This window comes from Ischnura elegans, chromosome 2 (assembly GCF_921293095.1).
Source record: "Ischnura elegans chromosome 2, ioIscEleg1.1, whole genome shotgun sequence".
Lineage (NCBI taxonomy): Eukaryota > Metazoa > Arthropoda > Insecta > Odonata > Coenagrionidae > Ischnura > Ischnura elegans.
In genome coordinates, this window is record NC_060247.1 from 67,921,426 (window position 1) to 67,944,599 (window position 23,174).

The window sequence follows — 23,174 nt, forward strand, 5'->3', positions numbered from 1 at the left end:
AATCTTTGTGTGTTTATGGGAGAGAGGAAGTGGTTCTTTGGTTGTTTCCATGGCCCTTTCCTGGAAAATCATTTCAGGGGAAACTTCGAATTAGCAAATTAAGGTGAAACAACTAACAGGAATGGGGAAGTTTGAAGTCTGGACTACAATTTTTGTTGATGTGTTTTTGTTAAAAAAGTGATATTTTCTCAAAGGGACCAAGGCTCATTTTTTATGTGTAGTTAAATAAAGTATAGTTTCAAAATGTCTGATTCTTAAATAGTGCTATGGATTTTTCATAAACTTATAGTCACAATGGACAGTTCAAGTATGCAAAATTTTGTGTCAACCTTCTTGAAATCATGTTTCAATTTACTGTATTGACTAAAACATTAGCTTCATTGTCCTTTCATACTTGCGCCATGGATAGTTTTCTAGACTAAGCCATTGCTCCCAAAAAAATTCGTTTTCTTTTTTTCTTAGGGAAAGACTCAAAAATTATCCTTTTTTGTGATTATGTCACTTGTATCTCTAGTCTCATTCATATGTCATTAATTTTCCCTTTTTCAGTTAATGTACTTTTCACCACTTACCTGAATTGCAAAACTTTAGTAATGGAACATATAATTCCTCAAATCCTTAGAAAGATATAGGATATATGTTGTTCTCTCCATGTAAAATGAGATCATGAAAATTGTTCCCAGATTTTAGAGAAAGCAAATGATTTTAAAATAAATTAAGAGACGATAGCTGCATAGGTGGAACTTGATAAGTCATAATTTTTAGAACGATAAACTGTGGTTTGCAATATTGTTTGTGCGAAGAGCCATTCATCATCCTTATGTACATATCTCTCTCTATTCATAATTGACCTTGTCTTTTGCTAATTTATAGGCCTAACGGCAGTAAAAAATTGTAATTATAATTTATTTGGTATTTTTTGTATCATGAGATTTTCAGTCATTCTTTGGCAATACTGAATCCCAGGGGGGGGGGGGAAAAGCCATTTCATCAAGCCATGAAAGCATCACTGAAGGATATTCTTGAGATACACAAAAGTTCTGGTCAATGATTCAGTGCTACTTTCAAGAGAACTTATTAAAAAGGGAACCCTAATTACGTACCTGATCTTATGGAATTATATAACTGATAACTTCAGGCTTTACTTTGTGAAATCTCTCCATAATGGAAATAAAGAAATAAAACTTTGTAAGGTTCACTATTATTTTAATATGGGCAAGATGTAACCACGTTACAAAACCCGGGTCATGTCCATATTAAAATAATAGTGAACCTTATAAAGTTTTATTTCTTTATTTCCATTATGGAATTATGTCTTCAGAATAGCTATCTATTCTACTACGGAGACGTATATTCTCAAGTGGAAGGAGCTTCTCCTCTATCTCATGGATAAGTTTGAATCTGATGCTCTGTCTTCGAGTGAATTGAAACCATTAAGCTGTCTCTGATAAGTTGATGATATATATATGACACATTTTCCATTTTGCCATTCAGGAAAGACGCTCTTGAAAAGTTCTCGAACCCCTGAATAGCATTAATGGTATGTAGTATCAAATTCACCAAGGAAATTTATTGTACATATACTGCTGTTACCATCGTGTTGCATCGTAATTGATTTATATGCATGCTAGAAATAAGGTAATCTTTTTGAATGATGTTTTAAGCCAAAATGTGCATACAGGAGGCTTTTTAATGGCTCAATTTGTTAATATTTCCTCAGATCTATGGAAAACATCAAGTTGGCAAAATTCTAGAAAACCTCCCATTAAATAGATAGGTACTTGGTAGTTAAGAACTGAATTTTAACAATCTTTTGCTGTACCTTTATTTCTCACAAATTTATTGATACAATAATCATGATTTTTCTAGTGCATAGCCATATACACTTTACTTTTATGGGATAAAAGTAGAGATGTGCGAATAGTATCTGCAAATACTAGAAAGTATTCGATATTCGAGGTCTCGAATAATTATGCTAAAGGTACGCTCTCGAATACTTCAAATACTTTGAATTTCGCGCCGTACACTGTCGCACACTGTCGTTGGTAGTTGACTTGGAAAATTGTAAAGAACTCTTGTTGTTTAGTGTATGCAGAGCCGTTTTAGGCAAGTTGACGAACTACATCAAATTCGCGGATTAGAGCAGTGAAAAGAGTTTGACGTGGGGAACCGAAAATGATTGGGTGAAAAAATCCTAAAATCCCCGGTTTCCCCCATCCGGAAAACCTCAGTGCCGTGGGATAGCATCCTTAGGGCATTTCCCACGATCCGCTATCCCCGTCAATTCAGCACTCGCCTCATCCACTCTGACCCTTTCCCCTTCTCCGAAATCAAACAGAAGGTCCCAGCTCGCGCAGAGATCGTATTATGAAGACCTTAGCTTCGAAAAAAGTATCAAGTTACACCAGAACAATAAAAACGTGTTTCACGCCCTCCCCCCTTTTCTCACCCGTTGACCTATTTCTGGCTACCTGCTTCGAAGTCCCACATTTCTGGAGGTCAACTGCTGCATGAGTACCGTGAGGTAGTTACATTAGTGCATTTCCTAAGATCCTCTATCCCCCTCCATTCATTACTAGCCCCCCTCTGAGGCTTTCCTCTTCTTTGAAATAAAAAAAGGTCACAGCTCGCTCAGGGATCATATTACGAAGACCTTAGCTTTGAAAAAAATGCCAAGTTACACGAGAACAATAGAAACATGTTTTGCACCCCCCCTCTTCTCACCCACTGACCTTTTTCAGCCTACCTGCTTCAAAGTTCTCAGTTTCTGGAGGTCAACTGCTGCATGAATCACCTATTAGCCCTAAAGGTGTCTAACAATGACTTATGGCAATTGATATTACACCTTTATTGGATTGAAATATTAGTAATGTGCGCGTAATTTAAAAAAGAATAAGACCAAACACGACGCATTTCTGACTTTATTTAAGCATTTTACGCGAGGAAATAAATGTCAAAATACGACGGAGACTTAGCATTCTGGCGAGACTCGATATCAGCAGAGGAGCTTCTCGGAAGTTGATGCAGTATTTTTTTCTGAAAACATATATCAAGTTACAATTTATGAGTTGTGCTATAAATCTCTATTGTTACAGTCGCAGACGAAGGGATATTTTCTCAGGATATTTGGTTTCCCCCTGATAGCAATTCGAATTCATCTTCTTATCTCGTGAGAACTTCCAAAGATGGACTGAAAATAATTGAAGAAAATCCGGTGGAGAAGCGCGTGTATTTTGCAAAACGCCTGAGATTGTCCGCTAGCACTTGACAGCAGGAGTGGGGGTAAAGCAAGCTACCTGTTGAAAATAAGAAGTTGGATGAGGCCGAGTATCAGATGGGCGTGACGCTGAAATGGCGTTTGGTAGAAAAGAATGTATACATCTGACAGAAATCCATCGTAGCAGTGTAAATGCCGAGAAATGCAATCATTTTTTGCGAGGTGGTGTGTCCCCTTAGAATATTTGAAAGAGATGTTAGTTGAATCAACTATATGCCCAATTGTTTCCTTAAAATTAAAATATTCCATTAATCAGCTAAATTCCTGTTCGAATCCTTTAAAGGAAATGAAACTTACTCCCCATTATCTTGTGTTTCGTGCTGCATAGGCAACCGAGTCAAACATTCTCACATTCATCGTTTAGTATTCGAGGTATTCGAAATTCGAGGTATTCGAATATTCGAGCAATGATTTAATATTCGAATTCGATATTCGAGGTGGAGAAATCTGCAATTCGACCCATCTCTAGATAAAAGTGAAGAAAAAAATTATGAGGCCACTATGAAACTCATAAAAATGGAGTCATTAGCATTGATAATATTATTAGCAGTATTCTGAGTGTTTGTAAGTAAATTGTTATGTATTATAATTCCCCAAAAATATTAGCAAATTTCTTGTCATTTTTAATTTTGATTCCCATTATTTAGCTGTTTCCTGAAAAGTATTATCTAATCAGGAAGAGCACATAAAATTTATTTTTTTGCTGAGCGTGACTTATATTAGTGAGTTAAAATTATATGTTTTATTCATAGAAAGCTGTTCCAATCATTACAGACTCAGGTATAAAAAAATATGGTAGGTTCAAATTATTCAGTGTTTTTCGTAATTAGTTCTCCCTGAAAACCATAAATCAGGATTCTACTGTAAATACTTGCACCTTTCTTCCAAATGCACTTAATAAAATTTAATTAATTTATATTTTCCAGAGATGAGTGGGAGACAGTGATTCATTCAGATGATGCCATTGCTCCCGTTGGGTACCTATCCTTCAAATCATTTCATCTGGTAGACAAGGAGGTTAGTATTATATTTTTCCAATTTTTAAATATTTAACTGTCATGTGAACAGCTTTTTAATGATATTCAAAGAATTTAATATTCAGTGTGAAACTTCTGCAGCAGAAAAATCATTTGCCTTGGCCAGAATTTGAACCTGGAAATCCTGAATTCATGTCAGGTGTTCTACCACTTGAACTAACATCTTCCTCTGTGGAGTTTAGAATAGGAATAAGATACTATGGTAGTTCAAGTTTTAGAACATCCAGGACAAATGCCTGATATCCAGGTTTGAAACCTGCCAAGGCAAATGATTTCTCCTGTGTTTTTGCTCTTGATGTGTACTTCGTAAGGTGACTTCGTAAAATGAAGCTCCCAATTAATCCATGGTTATTTATTTGAATAAATTGAAATATATTCTCTATGATAAAAGCAAACGCAATTTGTTGGCCTCGAAAACTTCATCTACTCGTGATGCCACTTCTATAAACCTTCATTTCCCTAATTGTATATTGCAGGGTACTAGCGATCTTCCTCTGAATGAGAGATTAAATGGAATCCCCATCAAATCATCCCTAGATTTCCTAAGTGACTTAGATGAGCCACTGCAGCCCTCAAATGGAGAGGATGAGGATGAAGAAAACGATGATGGTGCTGCAGAAGCTTTGATCTACAGTTTTTCCTCCACTTCAAATGACATTGGTTGTGAACAACAGGAGGTGAATGAAGCCACGGGTGAATCTGATGCTAGTTGTGACTGTGACAAGAAGGCAACTTCCGATGACCGCATAGCCTCGCTAGGCATTCGGACAACCTCTCAAATTTTAGAATACTGGCGTTGGAGTGGACCCATTCCTGATAGTACATGCACTTTGACCAACCAAGCAGGGTGGTGCTGGATTGGAGGGATCCTTGGACAAGGGGAAGACTGCGTTGAAGCTATCAAATCTGCATTGTGCAATTTGCTAAGTAAGGAGAAGCTTTTTTCAATCTCATTATGTTATTTCACTGAGCCCTTTTTAATGAAAAGCATTTTACTCTCAGCCTTCACGTTTTTGCCAAAATTTCTTTAAATTTCTGTTCATAGTGATGTTAATTTTACTTTACATCCCCTAACCTCTCGAAAAATCAGCATGGTTTCCTTCCTAATCGTTCCTGTCTTACTAACCTATCTGTATTCCATCACCATGCCGTCAACTCAATAGCAAAAAATTCTCAACTCGACGCCATATTCCTTGATTTCTCCAGAGCCTTCGATTCACTTGACCATACCCTCCTTTTTCACAAGCTTAGTTAACGATTCAACGTGCATGGAACCTTTCTCAATCTCGTCAAGTCCTTCCTTACTAATAGATTCCAAAGAGTTATATTTTCTGGCACCCAGTCCTACTGGTCCCCGGTAACATCAGGTGTTCCTCAAGGTAGTGTCCTGGGGCCATATTTATTTAGCCTATTCATTGATGACCTAGCCACACTTTTGCCTCCATTCCAGACACATACTCTTTTTTACGCGGACGACTGTAAGCTATTTAAGCAAATTCAAACTCCCTCGAACTGCAAACTCCTTCAAGATTCTTTAAACTTGACTGCAAAATGGTGCAATACTTGGAACCGAAATTTAAATTTCAGTAAATGCAACTCCCTTTCGATTTCCCTTAAAAAAGCCCCTATTACTTTTCAATATTCAATTAATTCCGAGCCTCTTCAACGTGTTTCGGCTGTGAAGGATTTAGGCGTCATTACTGACACCAAACTTAACTTCTCGGAACACATTCATTTAATCAAGAGCAAAGCTATGTCACTTTTAGGTCTCCTCTACCGCTACACAGAAAAAGCCGATCCCACAGCTTTAAAATCATATTTCTCTGCATTTATCCTTCCAGTCACCGGATATTGCTCTCCCATATGGTCCATCGCAGCCCCCTCTAACCTCACCTCTCTTGACAGTGTAACAAGCTTCTTCGCCAGAATCGTTAGACGCAGAGTTCCCCAATTACGTGACATGTCCACCAGCTCACTCTTATCTTCCCTATTAATGACTGATCTCTCCCAACAAAGGGTTAAAACAGACTTAAAACTTATTCACAATATTCTAAATTCACACATTGATTTTCCTGATTTGCTTTCATCCATTAATTTCAGAGTGCCTTGCCGACCCACTCGTACACGTTCCTTACTCCATACGCCTATCCCTAGACTATCCCTCGTTAAGTGCTCACTCCAACACCGCCTTTGCTCCTTGATCAATTCATTACCAGACAATATTGACCCTTTTTTTCTGCCCTTAAACACATTTATCAAACTTGCCATGTCCCATTCCTCGGCTAATAAATAAACCTCCCTCTCCACCTCCCTTTCCTCGTGCCTCTATTTTGTTCTTTACTATCTTATGCCACTGCTCTCTGTTCAGATTTTTTATGTTAAAATTTTATGTTTGTTACTGCGTCACTATAAATTGGCAGAAATGCTGTATGTGAAGAACTCCTTAAATAAATAAATAGTGCTACACAGCTGGACATCTTTCAAATGATAGCTTTTTTTCTTTCATCTCAAGTATGAGCTGATATAAGTTATATTAATAAGACAATCTGCGGTTTATAAATATTTCTAAAATGTAGCGAGATGGTTTTTATAGAAAGTATGCCAATCAAAGCCTATCAAGAAAGTACAAGAATCCATTGTTAATGGTTAATGAAGGAGTAATTGTTAAGGTGATCAAAAAATGCTCCATGCGAACCTATTGGTTTTCATGGTTTTGGTCCTAAGTTAAGAACTGATTTATCTAAACAAACCATAGAAGTTGAGGAAAAAAAGAAATGCTCATAATACAGTATTAAGGCACATTAATGCATTTCTTTGAATTTATGCACCTTGGTGTTTTGAAAGTTGCATTGATGTCATGAGCATGACTATGGTAAAATTGTATAAGTAACACGAAATCAGGGAACTTGCCGCTAAACAAAATCAGTGAACTTAGGGCTAGATTGTAATCGGGATGCTCCAATATCCTATCAGGTATTCTACCAGTTACACCAACATATGGTGCTTAGTTGGAAAATTATTAATAATGCAATTTTCAGTTGGTATACATACATTATTTTCATGCAGAAAGCATATAAAGAAAATTGAAAGTACAGTATAAGTATGTTATTACAATTTCTCAGGAAAAGATCTCAGGAAAATCATTGAAGCGCAAACTCGCTGAAGCCAATTTATGCATATTTTTATAATAGCTATTTTTCCTGTCAGTATGACACGAAAACTACAATTTTTTTAATGTACGTATTTTTTATTTCTTGAAGAAACGGATCAATATTTTGCTGTCAATTTTTCAGTTTTGGATATAATAATGTAATAAGAATATATAAAGCAGATGTGAACATGAATTACCTCCTTAGTCGGCTAAAACTTTGCTAAAACACAAAATTCAAATTTTTAATGCTCGAACAATGATCAAGCCATTGATAATTTATCTGAAAATACTTTGAAATTCTAATTTTTATTGAAAAATTATCGAATTGCTAAAAAACTAGAATTAATGTATGTAACGCATGTAACATTAAAAAAAAGACTGCCCCAAAAAGTGACTTACCACTCTTAACTGTTCATCTGTGAGAATTCATGAGAACAGACCACTAAGTAAAATATTCTCAGCCCTCTTGAATGGGAAAATTCATTTGAGTGTTATGGTGGAGCTTCCGAATAGTTTAATAATTTACCATTTTCCTCCTGACAACAATATTAAAACTCCCGCCTATTGGCGACGAGTGCTCAGGCAAGTAGTGGCTGAAAGACACCTCCAAGAAATGATGGAATGCTACCATTGACAAGTTGTTAGTTGCTATGTGACGGTTGCACGCGGAGAGAAATTGTACAGTTGTTGTGGTACCACTCTTGAGTTCTCACTCCCCCTGAATGCGGACCAATCGTGAGACCATCTTGCATTGAGAGAGATCCGTGCTCTCGTCAGATCTGGTGGATTACCGTATAAGCTTGTGTAAGAGGCGCACCCCTATTTTGAGGAAGGAAGCTATAAAGAAAAAAATATTGCTGTATTTTTTTTATCCTATCGTGCGGTGTTGCAGACGTATGCCTGGAATTTCGACAGTTATCGAAATGTCCTCTCTCAGTACTATTTGAAAGAGGAAATTTTGATAACTGCGGTGGCTTAAGAGGGAGTAGAAAGAGTTCCGATCCTCTCTTTGCATACGCCATCGCTCTACGTTGCTTGTCCTACTCACGAACAATTTTGTTTAAAAGCTCTCGCAGGAGTATTGCAATAGAATTGCAGCCGTGGAAAATTTTAAGGCAAAACACGACAGGCAAATGGCATGAGCTTTCCCAAGAGATTGAACAACAATCAGGGCAATCTCAGCGCCGTAGGATAATAACCACGTCGTAGATTTAAGGCCCCTTGCACACGCACCGATTTTGGACGGCCGGTAAAATATCGGCCGTCCACATTCCAATAGTGAACAATGGGAGAGCATTGGAGCTTGCACACGTACCGACCACACGCCGGCACCGGCAAAATGCCGGTTAGCTGCCGGCTATTGTCACTGTGGATCGCCGACGCCGGCTCAAAAACATAGCAACGTATCGTTTGACCGGTAAAAATCCGGCGTGTATGCAAGCAGCGCTTCGCCGGTAAAATATCGGCCAATATTTTACCGGCCGTCCAAAATCGGTGTGTGTGCAAGGGGCCTAAAGGAACTACACTCGGCTCTCCATCAGCTAATGCCTCTGCCATTTTTTTTCCTTTCCGAGACTCCACAGGAAAATATGAAGTTACAGGGGAACAATGGAAACGTGTTTCATCCCTACCCCATTCCACCAACTGACCTTTTTCGGTCTACCAGGTTCAATTCCCCGAGTTTGTGGAGGTCAAATGATACATGAGTCACCTTCTGAGCTCGAAGATATCTCGATATCTTTCAGCAATTGTATGACACGCACGAGGTTCTAAAAAGAATTAGACCTAACGCTATGTATATCTTACAGCATTTAAGTTTTTTGAGCTCTAATTGATTGACACAAAGATTTATAGCTAAAATAAGGCTACTAATATTCAACATAGTCCAAACAGCACAATTTCGGAAGAAACAAGCGTAGCATAAGCGCATTCAAACAAGACGAGACGGACTGGAAACTCGGGCAACGCAAACTGCGTATATCACATTGCTGCGCCTTCGCCCCTTCGCTTTAAAGGTAACGATGTCACATGCAAGATCGGACGTGTTCTTCCCTTGCTCCTTCGCTCGTAGCTTTAAATACGGAGGGGAGGGAGCGCGCTCCTTCCCCTCGACCTCTCCTTCAGCGCTCTTCACTTATAAGCATTTCCGATTTCTTCTATCCACCATTAAGTCCAACAATGAGCACACTCGTTCGAATTTTTTCAACCGCAGGTTTTGACACCAATATTACTATATGCAGTATAAATGCCGCGGGATGCCCACTCGTGGCAGTAAATTTAGCGCGCGCTCCGGAGCGAATCACCCCGGGCGATCTTTTCAATGTTCACCTCTGGGGTACAGACGTGACGGCGCGATGCTTGCAAGAAATTCAAACAGGAGCATTTTAAAAATATGCACTAAGGGAGAAACTCCCCTGCCTGCCGCTTGATTTTGACCCAGGGTTTCAGATGACTGACTCAGGCTGAAAACCAAGGCCACTCAGTTCCCCTTGAACTTGCAACCGGTGAAGGGGAGGGGGGGAAGATAAGAAGTTTGTGTAAGAGGCGCACCCCCATTTTCGGCTGCAATATCTGGGAAAAAAGGTGCGCCTCTTACAGGCGCTTATACGGTATTACCACTCCTTTAACTTGTTTGGACTTGTTCTCCTTTCTATCTTGTGTGGATTATTAATTCTGTTATCTCATAGATATAAGATGATAACTGTGAAAAGTTCATGCTGAGGAGTGCTCATTATGTAGCAAATCTAGCTATATAACTCAATGTTGCAGTCCTTAATGATCTGTCGAAGCTTCCATTAGTACACTTGCTGACGATTAACTTCCCTTCTACTATATTCATCCACAGACAGTGCCAGACTACTTACCTCCCTTTTGCTGTCACCTGGGGTTTGAAGGATGCATTGTCTGTTGGACACAATCTAACCAAACACCAACTCTTCACTCTTAATGTCTTATCTCTGCAGTTTGGCAAAATTTGTGCTCTGTGCAGATTTTAACGAAGATCAAGTCCGAACACCACATATTTCTTACATTACTTAAGCCTGTTCTGCTTTTGTTGGTGGTAATAACAGTAATGCAATACAGAAATGTAATAAGCGCCTCTATTCCACTCGTCACCACTATAAAAGAATTGCTTAAGATACTACCGCACCGTCATTGTCTCAAAACCTCACTCAGTGACCTACTGCTCGTAATCATTGGGCACGGAGATTGTTTTGTGCAGTCTGTAGGACATGCAAAAGTATTTGGCACGGGTAGAAGTTGCAAGACCTAACACTAGATCATCTGGCACCACACTGAGGCAATCAATACCATCACGAGCAGTCAAGAGATCATGGTGGCAGAGTGCCTGATGATAAATGCCGTGCAGAGGTGGTGGTGAGGTTTAGTTACCCATGTTTACAGAAGTATAAAATGGCATGGTTACTAGATGACATGATTTCGCTTTTGGGCTTGTTATTTTAAAAATGCTATGCGGATTATTATTGCAATAAAATAATACCAAATTGGATTGAATTTTTTGTAATCCAAGGAATTCATCTTCTTCTCCATAATGACATTTACAGAGAAGAGTGATGAAAGTAGCTTCTCTTAGTTCCTCTGCATTCTGATGACTGATGGATTCTACAGGTATCCTTTCTATTTTGGCTGTCTATCTTAGGTAGATGAGTGGGGGTGGGTGAGTTGCCAGGCCATCAGACTTGATTGACTGTTGTGTAACCATTAACAGCATGTTGGCACACTGACAGCTAGACCTAACTCCTCTAATCTACATACATTAGAATGCCAAAATGGAAACACTCTCACTTCCTTAAGCAACAGCACTACAGTATGCAGGATGGTCTGGTGCATTATCATTTTTCATTTCCATGTAGGTTTGTGGTGGTGCTAAAGCTTGGAAAATAGCCACTAAGGAGGCAACTAGTTGATAGCAACATTAACTTGTTGAGATGGCAAGGTTTCATTTTTTTCCTGTAATGTAGCCTTTCTGTAGTGATATGCATCTGAAATAATCTCATTACATACCACTCAGAAGGTTGAAGTTTAACGGGAAGGGGTGTGTATCCTGGTAGTATTGCATGTCGGATGAATTCTAAGGGAAATTTGCATAATTGCACTAGCACATTAAGGAGCACTCGCTACAGGCAGATTATTTCCCTTTGGTTTTATCACATTGACCAACCAACACAAAAAAATCACTCACTTTAGTGCTACCCTCAATGTAGGCAGTACTCATTACAGTGGACTTCTCTAATACTTAGTTTTTTCCTCATTTTTCATTTTATTGTAAAGTTATTTGTTTTTTCATATCATTTGACGTGCATTTTTATATTGGTATTCTTTAAGGTCTCTTGAAAAGAGAACTGCTTGCACCAATGGATGTTGTAGCTGTCAGTCTCTACATTCGTGACATGGAAATGTTTGCTGATATCAACTCAGTTTATGGAGACTTTTTTTGCAGTCACTCAGAATTTGAAAATACTGAAGTCGATGATGAAACTAAGTCACTGCCCAAGGTATGTTTTCCATTCTTCTAGAAATAATCATTTTTCTAGCCATGTAAAGTTCCAAGTTCCAAAGTTACTTGATAAATACTTGATACATTTTGTATTCACCGCCATCATTTCTATTTGCTTTCTACAATTTTAAGCCATTAAGCATAGATTTTTGTAATGTCTGAGAAAATAATTTATTCACATTAATGTCAATCATATCTGCCAATTTTTGCATAAGGTGCTAGTCAATGAATGATTTCTCTATCTGTTTCAGAGTTCGTATGTCCCCCCTCCTGTTCGGATATGTGTGGAAGTTCCTCTACCTCTTGATACTCCAATTTTACTTGATGCACTAGCTTTTAGGGAAGACTGTGGACAGAAATCCCCCTCCGAGGAATCAGATAGTGAAGATTCTGAGACCGATGATGCTGTGTCTGCATGCAGTGCACCAGGAATTATTAGGCAGGCAATGCATGTACAGGGCATTTCACATTGGGCTCCTGCAAATATTGGCCCTTACAGTCAAGCAGTTAGGGTAAGAGGAAAATATGACTTTCACATGTTTTTACAAGATCTAGAAAACCTGTATTGGTTGAACAGGATTGTGTGTGGAAAGCTTGTGCTTTACTTTTAATCTTTTTTTTAAAGTACATATGGAATTTCTATTTATATTTTATAGATAGGGGATATAATTTACGTGTGTGGGCAAATAGCATTAATCCCTGGTACAATGCAAATGGTTGAAGGTGGAATTAAAAATCAATGTAAATTGGCCTTACGACATATAGGAAGAATTATCAAAGCCATTGATTCAAAAACTCAGCTGAGGGATGTTGTTCAGGTAATTTGAGCTTTGAATTGTCATTTTTAATTTTAGCCTTATATGTACGTATCTTTGAGCATCTATTGGTGATTAATTTTCAATGTGTTAATTTTGTGTTTTCAAGTAGTTTCCTTCATATAGCATTGCTTTTCAGGGTATTTGCTATGTAACTCATCCATCTCATATACCAAAAGCTCGTAAAGAGTGGGAAAAAAGAACAAACAATGCCATAGTGGATTATGTGGTTGTAACAAGATTACCTCGTAATGCTTTTGTTGAATGGCACATTTGGGCTCACCGTCACAACAGCACGTTTGATTGTTAGTCTTCAAGAATTGAAACTTTTGTAACAATTTTTTTAAATTTAATAGTTCTTGTATTCATGGTGTCATTTTGGTTGTTCATTTGTAGATGAGGAAACCGGTTGTCGCATTCATGATGTGAATGTCTCAATACGCAGACGCTGGAATTATGAGAACACTGTTGCTGCCATTATGTGTTACTTCTCTGCGGGTGAGAGAAATTTTATTTTACTCATTATCAAATTGCAGATTGTATGTCTTTTGCACGATTCGAAGTATTTGTGTTCATACTCTCCCTTGTAGTTACAATTGTTCTAGGAAATTACCTTACAATGCATCCTCCAGATATTTATTAACACAGTAGTAGCATTTTTCAGCTAGGAGAAGTTTTAGTTTCTTTTTAAATACGGAAAGTGAGTTGCTATTTTTTATTTCTTCGGGAATTTTATTGTAAAGGATGGAGGCAGAGTGGTTGGGACCTTAAAGACAGAGAGAGCTGGAATACTGGTTGGAGTGGATGTTATTTCTTTGATTTCGGTGATCATGGTAGGTAGACTTTGTAAGAAATTGGGAAGGGTTTTCTTTAACAAAGCAGGCACATGTAAGGATATACAAAGAAGGGAGGGTGAGGATTTTGGATTTAACAAAGAAAATTTTACCTGGAGTGCGAATAAGGACATAGTACATAGCTTAGTAGCTTGTTTTTGGGCTGAAAAAGCAAGCTCTTTTATCCACAGATGAGTTTCCCCGAAACAGAATGCCATAAGAAATATGAGAATGGATTTTAGCATAGTACATATACCATTTTTAAAGTATCCAATTATACTAACGAAAGCAACCTTCTGATCATATATATACCTACGGAGATTTTATTGTGTACAACCTGTATGTGAGGTGTCCAATCAAGGTTGTTATAGATTAGGAGTCCCAGGAACTTTGTTGTATACACATCAGAGAAGTGAGTGATTTTGTCTATGTGAGGGAAGAGATCATTTTTGTGTGAGTTTTTATGGAGGAATTGGAGGAAGACAGTTTTCTGATTGTTAACTATCAGATTGTTCATATTACATCACTGATGCATTTCTATGATTGTAAGGTTAATCAAGTCAACTATATTTTGAGCACTATTGGCAGTAATTATGGTGTAGGTGTCATCAGCGTAAAGAGTGGTTTTATAATGAGACAAGTGAGTAGGGAGATCATTGATGAAGAGCAGGAAAAGTATTCAACCAAAGAGGCGCTCCCCTTGTTGATTTCATGGAGCTAGATTTGACAAGTGAGATGGTGCTACTACATTGATAGCAGACAGTTTGTTGCCTGTCACTTTGGTATGACATGACCCAATCCTGGACTGGACCAGTGGTACCTAGAGCATTTATCTTATTTTTCAGAATGCTATGGTCGATCAAATTCAAAGACCTTGGTAAGATCAAAGAAGATTCCGACTGTGAATAGTTTTATCATTGAGGCCCTGTAGAATATTATGTATTTATCAGCTCAAAAGAGGCCGAGTTAGTAGACTTTACAGCCCTAAAGCCATGATGATTTTCATGAAGTGAGTTACATGATGTTAAATATCCCTGCAATCGCTTGAGGAACAACTTTTCAAACAGCTTTGAGAAAACATAAAATTGATATGGGTCTATAGTTATCAGCTTTGCTGTTTGAGCCTTTTTTGTTCGCAGGGTTTACGCGCAAATGTTTTATAGTTGATGGGAACAGGCCTGCAGAAAAGGAAGAGTTTACTATCTCTGCCAATGGTGTAGCAATGACATTAGATGCAGCTTTTAGTATGGGCATGGGAATTTCATCAAGCCCTGCCGAATAAGAGTTATCAAAATAATTTATGGTCTTTACAATCTCTGAAGGAGCAGTTGGAAAGAGAAACATTGAATGAAGTGAGAAGTGACAATGTTTTTCACTGGGAGAGGAGGTATTTGCATCAAGTTGCGAAGCAATGTTGCAGAAATAAGAGTTGAATATGTCTGCGATTTTTTCAGGGTCAGTGAAAGTGTGACTGTTAAAGTTCATAGATGTGGAGAGAGTTTTGTGGGAGGAGGCTTTGGTTAAGTGACTAATTACTCTCCAAGATGATTTAATTACATTAGAAGAGTTCTTGATGTAGTTTTCCACATGTAATCTTCTATAATGAGAAAAAAGGGCTTTAAACTCTTTTCTGGCCATCAGATGAGTTTGGTGTAGATTAGGAGGGTTGAATTTGTATTGAGAGTGAAGAGTGCGAACATACTGGGACATAGCTTTGAGCTCAGGTGAGTAAATTTTTGATTGGTAATTTGGTTTCCTTTGCTTGATTTTATGGAGCGGGAATGCAGAGTTAAAGTAAGGTACAAAAATATTATGGAATGCACTGAATTTTTCATTACATTCAGAGGCCTGAAACACATCATCCCAAGACTCTTGAGCCAGGGCAGTTACAAATTCCATCTTTGAATTTTCAGAGAAGATTCTTTTCATAGAATAGGTTGGAGAAGAATTTTTAAAGGGATTATCAAAATCAATGGCCACATTGAGGCTGAAGTGGTCAGTTAGGCCATTGACTTGAGTTTTGTGTAGTCATTTTGATTTGGAAATGTCAGTAATGAAATAATAAATGATGGACTGACATTTGTGGGTTGTTCTTGTGAGGTCAGTGTTGATAACCTCAAGGCCAAAAGAAGTGAGCAAGTTTGAGAAAGAAGACTTTATGCAGGAGTCATCGGCAAAATGGCGAAACAATGAAAATAAAACGTCTGCTTTGCTTATCGAATCATTACTTAACTCTTGAAATCAAGAGTGTGTCTTCAGTTTTCAACGTCAAAATAAGCTATGTCAGAAGTATTTCTTTGTCTTCCTCTGTATATGATTTCTTAGTTTCAAATTCCAAAAATTCCAAAACTACTCTTAATAAATTGGTACAAACGTATGATGAAGTTTTTAGATGACTTTTAAATTTTTTATACAAAAACAATGAAAGAAATTAGTTGCCTAATTGAAGCTGATATTGTTGATTATCCCCATGATTAATGAAAAGTCTCTTGATTTCTGTGGATAAAATACTTAAATATCCTCTCTCATGAACAGCCTCTTTTAGTGCTAGTGAATCTGAAAAAGTTCCTCCTCCTGAGAAAGATGGGGAGGAAGTTTTAGAGGAAAGTGGTGAAGATGCTGAGAGTAAAGCAATTGGCAGCAATCCTTTGGATGAAGACAACCTTGTGGAAGCCCTTTCATACATGCTCAGGAAATTACTTCAGGGTGCACCATCTCCTTTCACATTTGTTTCTAATCTCAGGATATTTTACAAGGTACGTGTAACCCTCAAAAACTTTTCTTCAACCTTCAAATTTTTTACTTCTTTACTCTCACTAATGAAATCAATATAACATCATAGAAGCTATGGGTGCATTTAAAGCTATGAAAGGGTATTGTACTCTCCTCGAATATTTAGGGCTCTGTCCTACATGGTGTAATTCCAAGCACTCACTTGGATCTCAATGGACTCTGACTTTAATTTTCTATTTCCAGTATTAGTATTCCTGCTATAGTTGGATATAGTACTACCTTTCTCTGATAATAGTCACCATGTTTTGCCCGCAATCTCTGGTAGAATACTTGACTAGAATTGTATTAGAGAGGTGAAATTTTCATTAAATCAGATGAAAATACATTAAAACCTCTGTACAACAAATCCCCATGCAGCAAAATTTTAAGGAAACCTCACTATTTCGAAGTCATTGGCCTGGTCCCAGACCCATCCAATGGACCATGCACGCAAAAAAAACCTCCTATAACAAATCTCTCTAATTGTAAGTATGAGAACCCCCTTCAACAAAGTCTGCACTTTGGCCCAAAACAAAGACAGTGCCCCTCTAGAACGAATTATTGAGAAAAATCTGTAATCTTTTCCATTGATATTTATGTAATAAGCAGCAGTAGTGCGTAATAAGTAGACCCGCTGCGGAGACTACCACACTTCATCCATTCCACTCTTGAGTTTTGAAGGGTTCATTAGAGATGGGATGAATAGCAGATTTCTTGAACTTGAATATCGAATTCGAATATTAAATCATTGCTCGAATATATAAATACCTCGAGTTTCGAATACCTCGAATACTAGAACTGTGCAAAGCATATTAAATGTACATTTTGTCTTCTATTTCACTTGATGAATGTATAAATAAAAAGGTATATATCAAATACATTTTAAAAATAAACTTTTTTGTTTTGAATAAAGTCCCCATATTGATTGTTGTTGCTTTACATCAACTATTTTTGGTTGCCTTTATCCTAAGGTATCTGTTTTTGTTGGGTGACTTTGTTTTGACAGACTTGTCATCTCCAAAGCCAACTGATTTTTTATCATCTCAACTTTACTTGAATCTTGGAAATCACTGTGGTGAAGTTATGTCTACATTAAACTCAGGTTAGAGGCAGCTAATGCTATGGCTTGCTTCTGTTCCGGAAGAGGCCTCATCATTTGAAAAAGGGAGTTCCATCTTGTGGGTTCATCCTGGATGAGCATAGAATGAGAAGTGGTGAAAATAATTTTTTGAATGTTGGTGTATTGATGCATTCAGCCAGGGGCCCAGGCATATGCTGTTTTTTTACAATTATTTTAATGAAAATTTCGATCCTTTATCAACTTTGACGTGTCATTGTGGAGCCGTCATTAGGCATAAAGAAACAAAGCTGATGTCAGGGGAAGCCCGCATCCTTGTAGTTTTCGAATTCATGATGATCTTTCCGATGAGTGGAACAGTTCAGGAGCAGTAGCTCAATGAGTAATGGAAGGTATCCCAAAAGTGATATTTTTTCCCGCCATTTTTAATTTTTTTGAGGGATTTCGTAGCGGAAACCGGGGATTTTTGGTTTTTTTCCCCCCATTCATTTTCGGTTCCCCTCGTCGAAAGATATCTTTTTACCACTCTAATTAGCGAATTTGATGTAGTTCATCAACTTGCCTTAAACGGTGCTGCATGCACTAAACGATTATAGTCCTCTACGTTTTTCCAAGTCAACTACCAATGATGTGTGTGTGACAGTGTATGGTGTGAAATTCAAAGTATTCGAGGTATTCAAGATCGTACTTTGAACATAATTATTCGAGATCTCGAGTATTGAATACTTCCTTGTATTCAAGGGTTTTGAATATTCGCGGATACTTGAATATTTGCGTATACTATTCGCACATCTCTAGTTCACATCCAGTATCTACAGAACTGAAGGTGTGGAGGAAACTTGACGCTCTGGCTAGGTGAATGCTACAGTCAACTTGGACAAATCCCATTTAAGAAGCATGACAGGGGAGCCTAAGCTCCGCTCTGTGTGGCTACATCTATTGCTTCCCTCCACACGGCTAAGTCTATGCATAATGGATGAGAAAAACAATAATTTCAATTAGAAAAAAGTAGAATGAAAATCAGAGGGTGATAGCCGCGTTATTTGATGATAAATAATAAAAAAATTGTTTGTAATTGCTACAGAAAAGGTTTTTTTTAAGTGAATAAGACAAGATTGAGAAATTTACCTCACTTGCATTTTAAAGCACACGGATCACTTGGATTCCCCTGTGATGACGCAACCCACATATCACATCTATACAACGAAACCCCCTACAGCAAAGTCACGATTTTTCCGGTCCCAACAAATTCGTAGTATGGAAGTTTTACTGTATTATTTCAGACATTAAAGTCTGGGAAATATGAACTTATTTTTCTCTACTCTTATTTCTTTGTATAACTAATCTTTTTTACAATTCTCTAAGCAATTAATTAGTATTCTATGGTAAATTTAAGCTGTAGTTTATTGTAGGTTTCCAAATATTCATGCAAATTTCTGAGAATGATCAAAGTATAGTTGCTACAACAGCATTTATTTCAACTTTACAATTAGGTCTTATTTCATAGATCTCTAGGGACCTGTGGATCTAAATTTTATACAATGTGTCCTGTTCTTTGCAACATCTTCTTCCTATTGTTTTCTTGAACCTTCATTTGTTAAATTACTCCAGTAACATGGTTTGCAGAGTAAAAGCAACCTACTAATAATTGCAACTGTAGGGTATACTTTTAGGTATATTTTATTGGCATCATGATGGTGATGTCAATGTTATACTATCTCTAAGAACTAATCTAACTAAATTTCTGAAATGTATTGTTCTTGTCAGGGTTGATCTTGCATTCACCAACTTAATGCTTAAATTTTCAGGTTGGTGGTGCCTTGAGTCCCGCTCAGCTGCACCGCATTGTCACCAAGTGTGGTCATACGAGTGGTTATTTGGTTGTTCACAGTCTCATCCCAGTGTGTCAACTGCACAACGAGTCTACGTTCCTTTCAATCTGTGGTGTGAGACATGAGTGATAAACTCTCAAAGATTTCTACCAGCGGCTCATTTGTTTTGATGTTTTATGTTTGTTGATTATATATTCTTGTCAATTGTTGCTCATAATTGTTTTTTTAGTTTGTAGGTTTATCTTTCATTGGTGAGTTTAATGTGCTTGCTAAAAACTGCATTTGACGTGAAATGGTGATATCTCTGAAATTTGGTTTAACGAGGGCTGGTCCTAGTTAATCAAGGAAGGAATTTTGCTGATTTTCAAATTTACCCCAAGTAGTTAGTGTGTTAGACTTTTTAAACTTGTTTTTGACTCATATTTAGCTGGAATGTTAAAATAGTTTCACATTGACTTTTTATGAATCACCTTATGATTTTAAAATCACTGATAGGCAATTCAATCCATTAACTTTTGAGTGTATTTTTTAAAGGCGTAGGAAGAAAGTGATGCAGGCCTCAAGAAAGTGATTTGGGCCTCAAGTTATTGAAATATTAACCAGACGTTTGCCAGATTGAATTTGTGATATTAATGTTAAATAAGGCACAGATAGATTTTGAAGTTTTTTTCTGAATCTGTGGAGTTATTTTGAAATGCTATTTTTTTAAAGTGATGAATCCAGGATGAATATTAACCTTTGTAAAATTAATAATTTTGTGGGTTTTATGTTCATGTATATGTCATGAAATGATAGTTATGGATATGCACATTATCATAGCATTGATGTTAGGCACCTTTATTTGGATAAGAACAACCTCATGAATACGTTACATGCCTGAAAATGATTTGACTGTTGTGAAAATCACTTCTCATTTGATTAAATTGAGATCAAGAAGCTGTATATGATTGTATAACTCTCCTGATGCCATAATTATATTTATAAGTTTTAACTTTTATCTTCCTTTTACTTTAAATGGAGAGCAGTTCAAATTGACTGGAATCTTTAAGGTCTGGTTACTTGGCGCATTAACATGTAGTGTTGGTAAGAGTACTGAGAATAAGTAACTGGGCTGAAATACTGTTACTTCGTACAAAAAGTAATCAATTACGAGTACAAAGTACTGATTTTAAAAAGTAATGACAACAATTAGAATTATGTACTTATTTTAAGATTGTTCACTCTAAAGACCACGGGGCTACTGTTGAATATTAGAGTAAAAATGTGGTATAATTGAGTCATAGAAATAGCAATGTCACTTGCGGTACCTAAAATTATAACTGCTTTAACAACGTAAGGGGTGTCATATTTTGTGCCCATCATAAGTATGCTACAACATAGGGAGTGGCTGAACCTAAGCAAGCAAATTATGGTACTAAGGGACTCGAAGTTAACTGTAGGCCTAGGTAAATCAGTAAAGTAATCGTTGGTTACCAGCAGGTAATGAATACTACGAAAGTAATGATTCCTCTTGTAAATTACGTTTCGTAAAAAGTATTCGTTTTGTAAGTAATCTGATTGCTTTTACTCGATTACTTCTCAACACTGTTAACATCTATGAGTTAATCTCTAAGTGTGTGAGCACCAAAATGCACCAATGATGTCATTATTCCATTTAGACATTAACTTGTATGGGTTAGTGTATAGGGTATCCAGACCTTAAAGTTTCTTGGTTGGTGAAATTTTTATGTAATTCATTCATTAGTTTTTGTAGGCATTTTGTGTACCTACATTTGAGTGATGGAGAAATTGATAAAAAAAAACTCATGTGTTAAGTGATACAAACTAAACTTTTTTTACAAAAAAGTCAGTTATGAGCCAAGTAATGTGTATAGGGATAAAGATTTTTGGAGCAAACACAAGGAGAGCTGAGATCTATTTTTCCAATAATTACCGATGTCCATCGTATAAATTCTGCCACGTCAACGACACATACAACGTGCCTAGAACTTGATGAGCACCTAAGAAGAATGTAACATAAGAAAATGTTATCTCATTACCATGGAGTTAAGAAAATATTGGATTGATGTTTTCCCTTGCTTTTCTCGGGATATTATGGAAGGTATTAAGATTATGCTAATGCAAATGTGAAGTTGGTGATTTTCTCCATAAGTTCAATAAATGAAAAAATTGACGATTGTTACAGAATAATAGTCAATGTAACTATAGTTCATTTTGTGATTTTGAACTGCTAATTAGAATTCTGTATAAATTTGTTTTATTTTTACGGAAGACATTCACTGCAATAATACTTAATTGAGACTTCAATGCCATACCATTGTGCCAAAAGTCTGCTTAACTCTCTTGCTGTGCTATAGTGCATGTGCATATGGATGTGTTGTGAATTTGGAAATAAATATAATGCCATTAATGCATGGAAGTGTTTGAAAAGATTCAGGAGGGCACCTGAAGTAATTAGACAAAGTCATAATGTGGATGGATATTTGGTGATGGAGGACTTATTTTCAATGGAGAGAAGAAACAATTGTAGAAAGATATTTATTTTTATGTTGTATATTTATATATATATAGTTCATTATTTTCTCATTCCAAGGGACAGTAAAATCTTGATAATACAAAGTTAAAAGGACCAAAAAATTGGCATTCGGTATTATCAATTTTCATAATTTCAAGAATTTATAATTAATCTCTAAGTATATGCTCACTTTTTTTCTTATTTCTCTTCTCTTTTGGGAATCATTTTAAATCGATTTGGATGTTACCTGAGAACAAAATCTTCGGAAATACTGTTTTTGAAGTTTTTATGGCATATATAATTGTAAAATGCATGTTCCATCTGGCATTTTGTGGAACTCTCACTTAAATCTAAGCGCTCAGCTAAGTCATCTACTACTGTTGTGTCGTCAAAAATCCCACATAATTTTTAAATGTTAACAAAGAATACCATGGATCGAGGAGGAGCTCCTTAAGATGTTTGATGTTTAAATTTTCATTATCATTTCTAAGTCGTAATCTGTATATGGCTCAGACTGCACAAGTGAGGGTAGCAGAATGAGAATCAGGGTGGGCAAGCATTTGCCGAGGAGTGAGGCAAGGCTGCCCACTATTGCCTTTGTGCAATGAGTTTTGGAGGCTCATTTGGTTGTATTGCATGCTTTCAGGGAAGAGATACATAGTTGGTATGGTTTCTCACCTCCATTCCCGCAGTGTTTTTTACGTGACATCATCACATGAACTATCCTTCATCTGACTCTCACGCTTCAACCTATCTGGCATGGGTGGTCCGCCCAGGGTTAATTGAGGATCAATCCTGCCATTGCAGCTCTAGACGTCATAGGTATGTGCAAGCCTTTCCATATTAGCAAGGTTGTAGCCCTAGGGAAAGGAGAAGAGTCATGGGGGAAAAAATGACTTTCCCTCCACGTACGCATTTATATTGAAGTAATTTACTATATTCTTACAGATTCCCGAGTTTTAGGAGGATATTTGTTTACCTCGAATATTTATGCATTTAAAGAATAAGGTGGTGAATGTTATTGTCCCCAGTGAAATATAGGATAACATAGTGTGAAGAATTATGTAATACATCATGGTCATAATGGAAATTTTATCCTTTCTGTTAGCTGAAAACAATTTTGGGGACCCTTCAGGGTGCACTAGGACATCAGTCCCAAAACTTCTAAGATTTACAAAGTTGAATCTAGATTCATTCTAGTCATGAATGGCAAGCTCCATTGCTCAATTTCAACCCATAACTAAAATTACTAAGCATCCAAGTTGAGTGTGTTGGAAATTTCGTATGTAATTAAACATAGGCCAAAAGCCAGAGAAAAAGTTATTGATGTCACTGCTTGTGCTGT

General features: G+C 37.0%; 1 protein-coding gene across 1 annotated transcript in view; it reads left to right on the top strand.

Moving 5' to 3' along the window:
* LOC124153910 overlaps positions 1–21,724 on the top strand; it is a 39,365-nt gene extending 17,641 nt beyond the window's left edge. Inside the window, exons 7-15 of the mRNA XM_046527310.1 lie at positions 4,204–4,294; positions 4,791–5,241; positions 11,813–11,982; positions 12,236–12,496; positions 12,641–12,802; positions 12,939–13,104; positions 13,196–13,297; positions 16,168–16,388; positions 19,291–21,724. Of these exons, the coding sequence (XP_046383266.1) occupies positions 4,204–4,294; positions 4,791–5,241; positions 11,813–11,982; positions 12,236–12,496; positions 12,641–12,802; positions 12,939–13,104; positions 13,196–13,297; positions 16,168–16,388; positions 19,291–19,443 (1,777 nt within the window). The 3' untranslated portion in view covers positions 19,444–21,724. The remainder of the gene's footprint in view (positions 1–4,203; positions 4,295–4,790; positions 5,242–11,812; positions 11,983–12,235; positions 12,497–12,640; positions 12,803–12,938; positions 13,105–13,195; positions 13,298–16,167; positions 16,389–19,290) is intronic.
* The last annotated feature ends 1,450 nt before the right edge of the window (positions 21,725–23,174 follow it).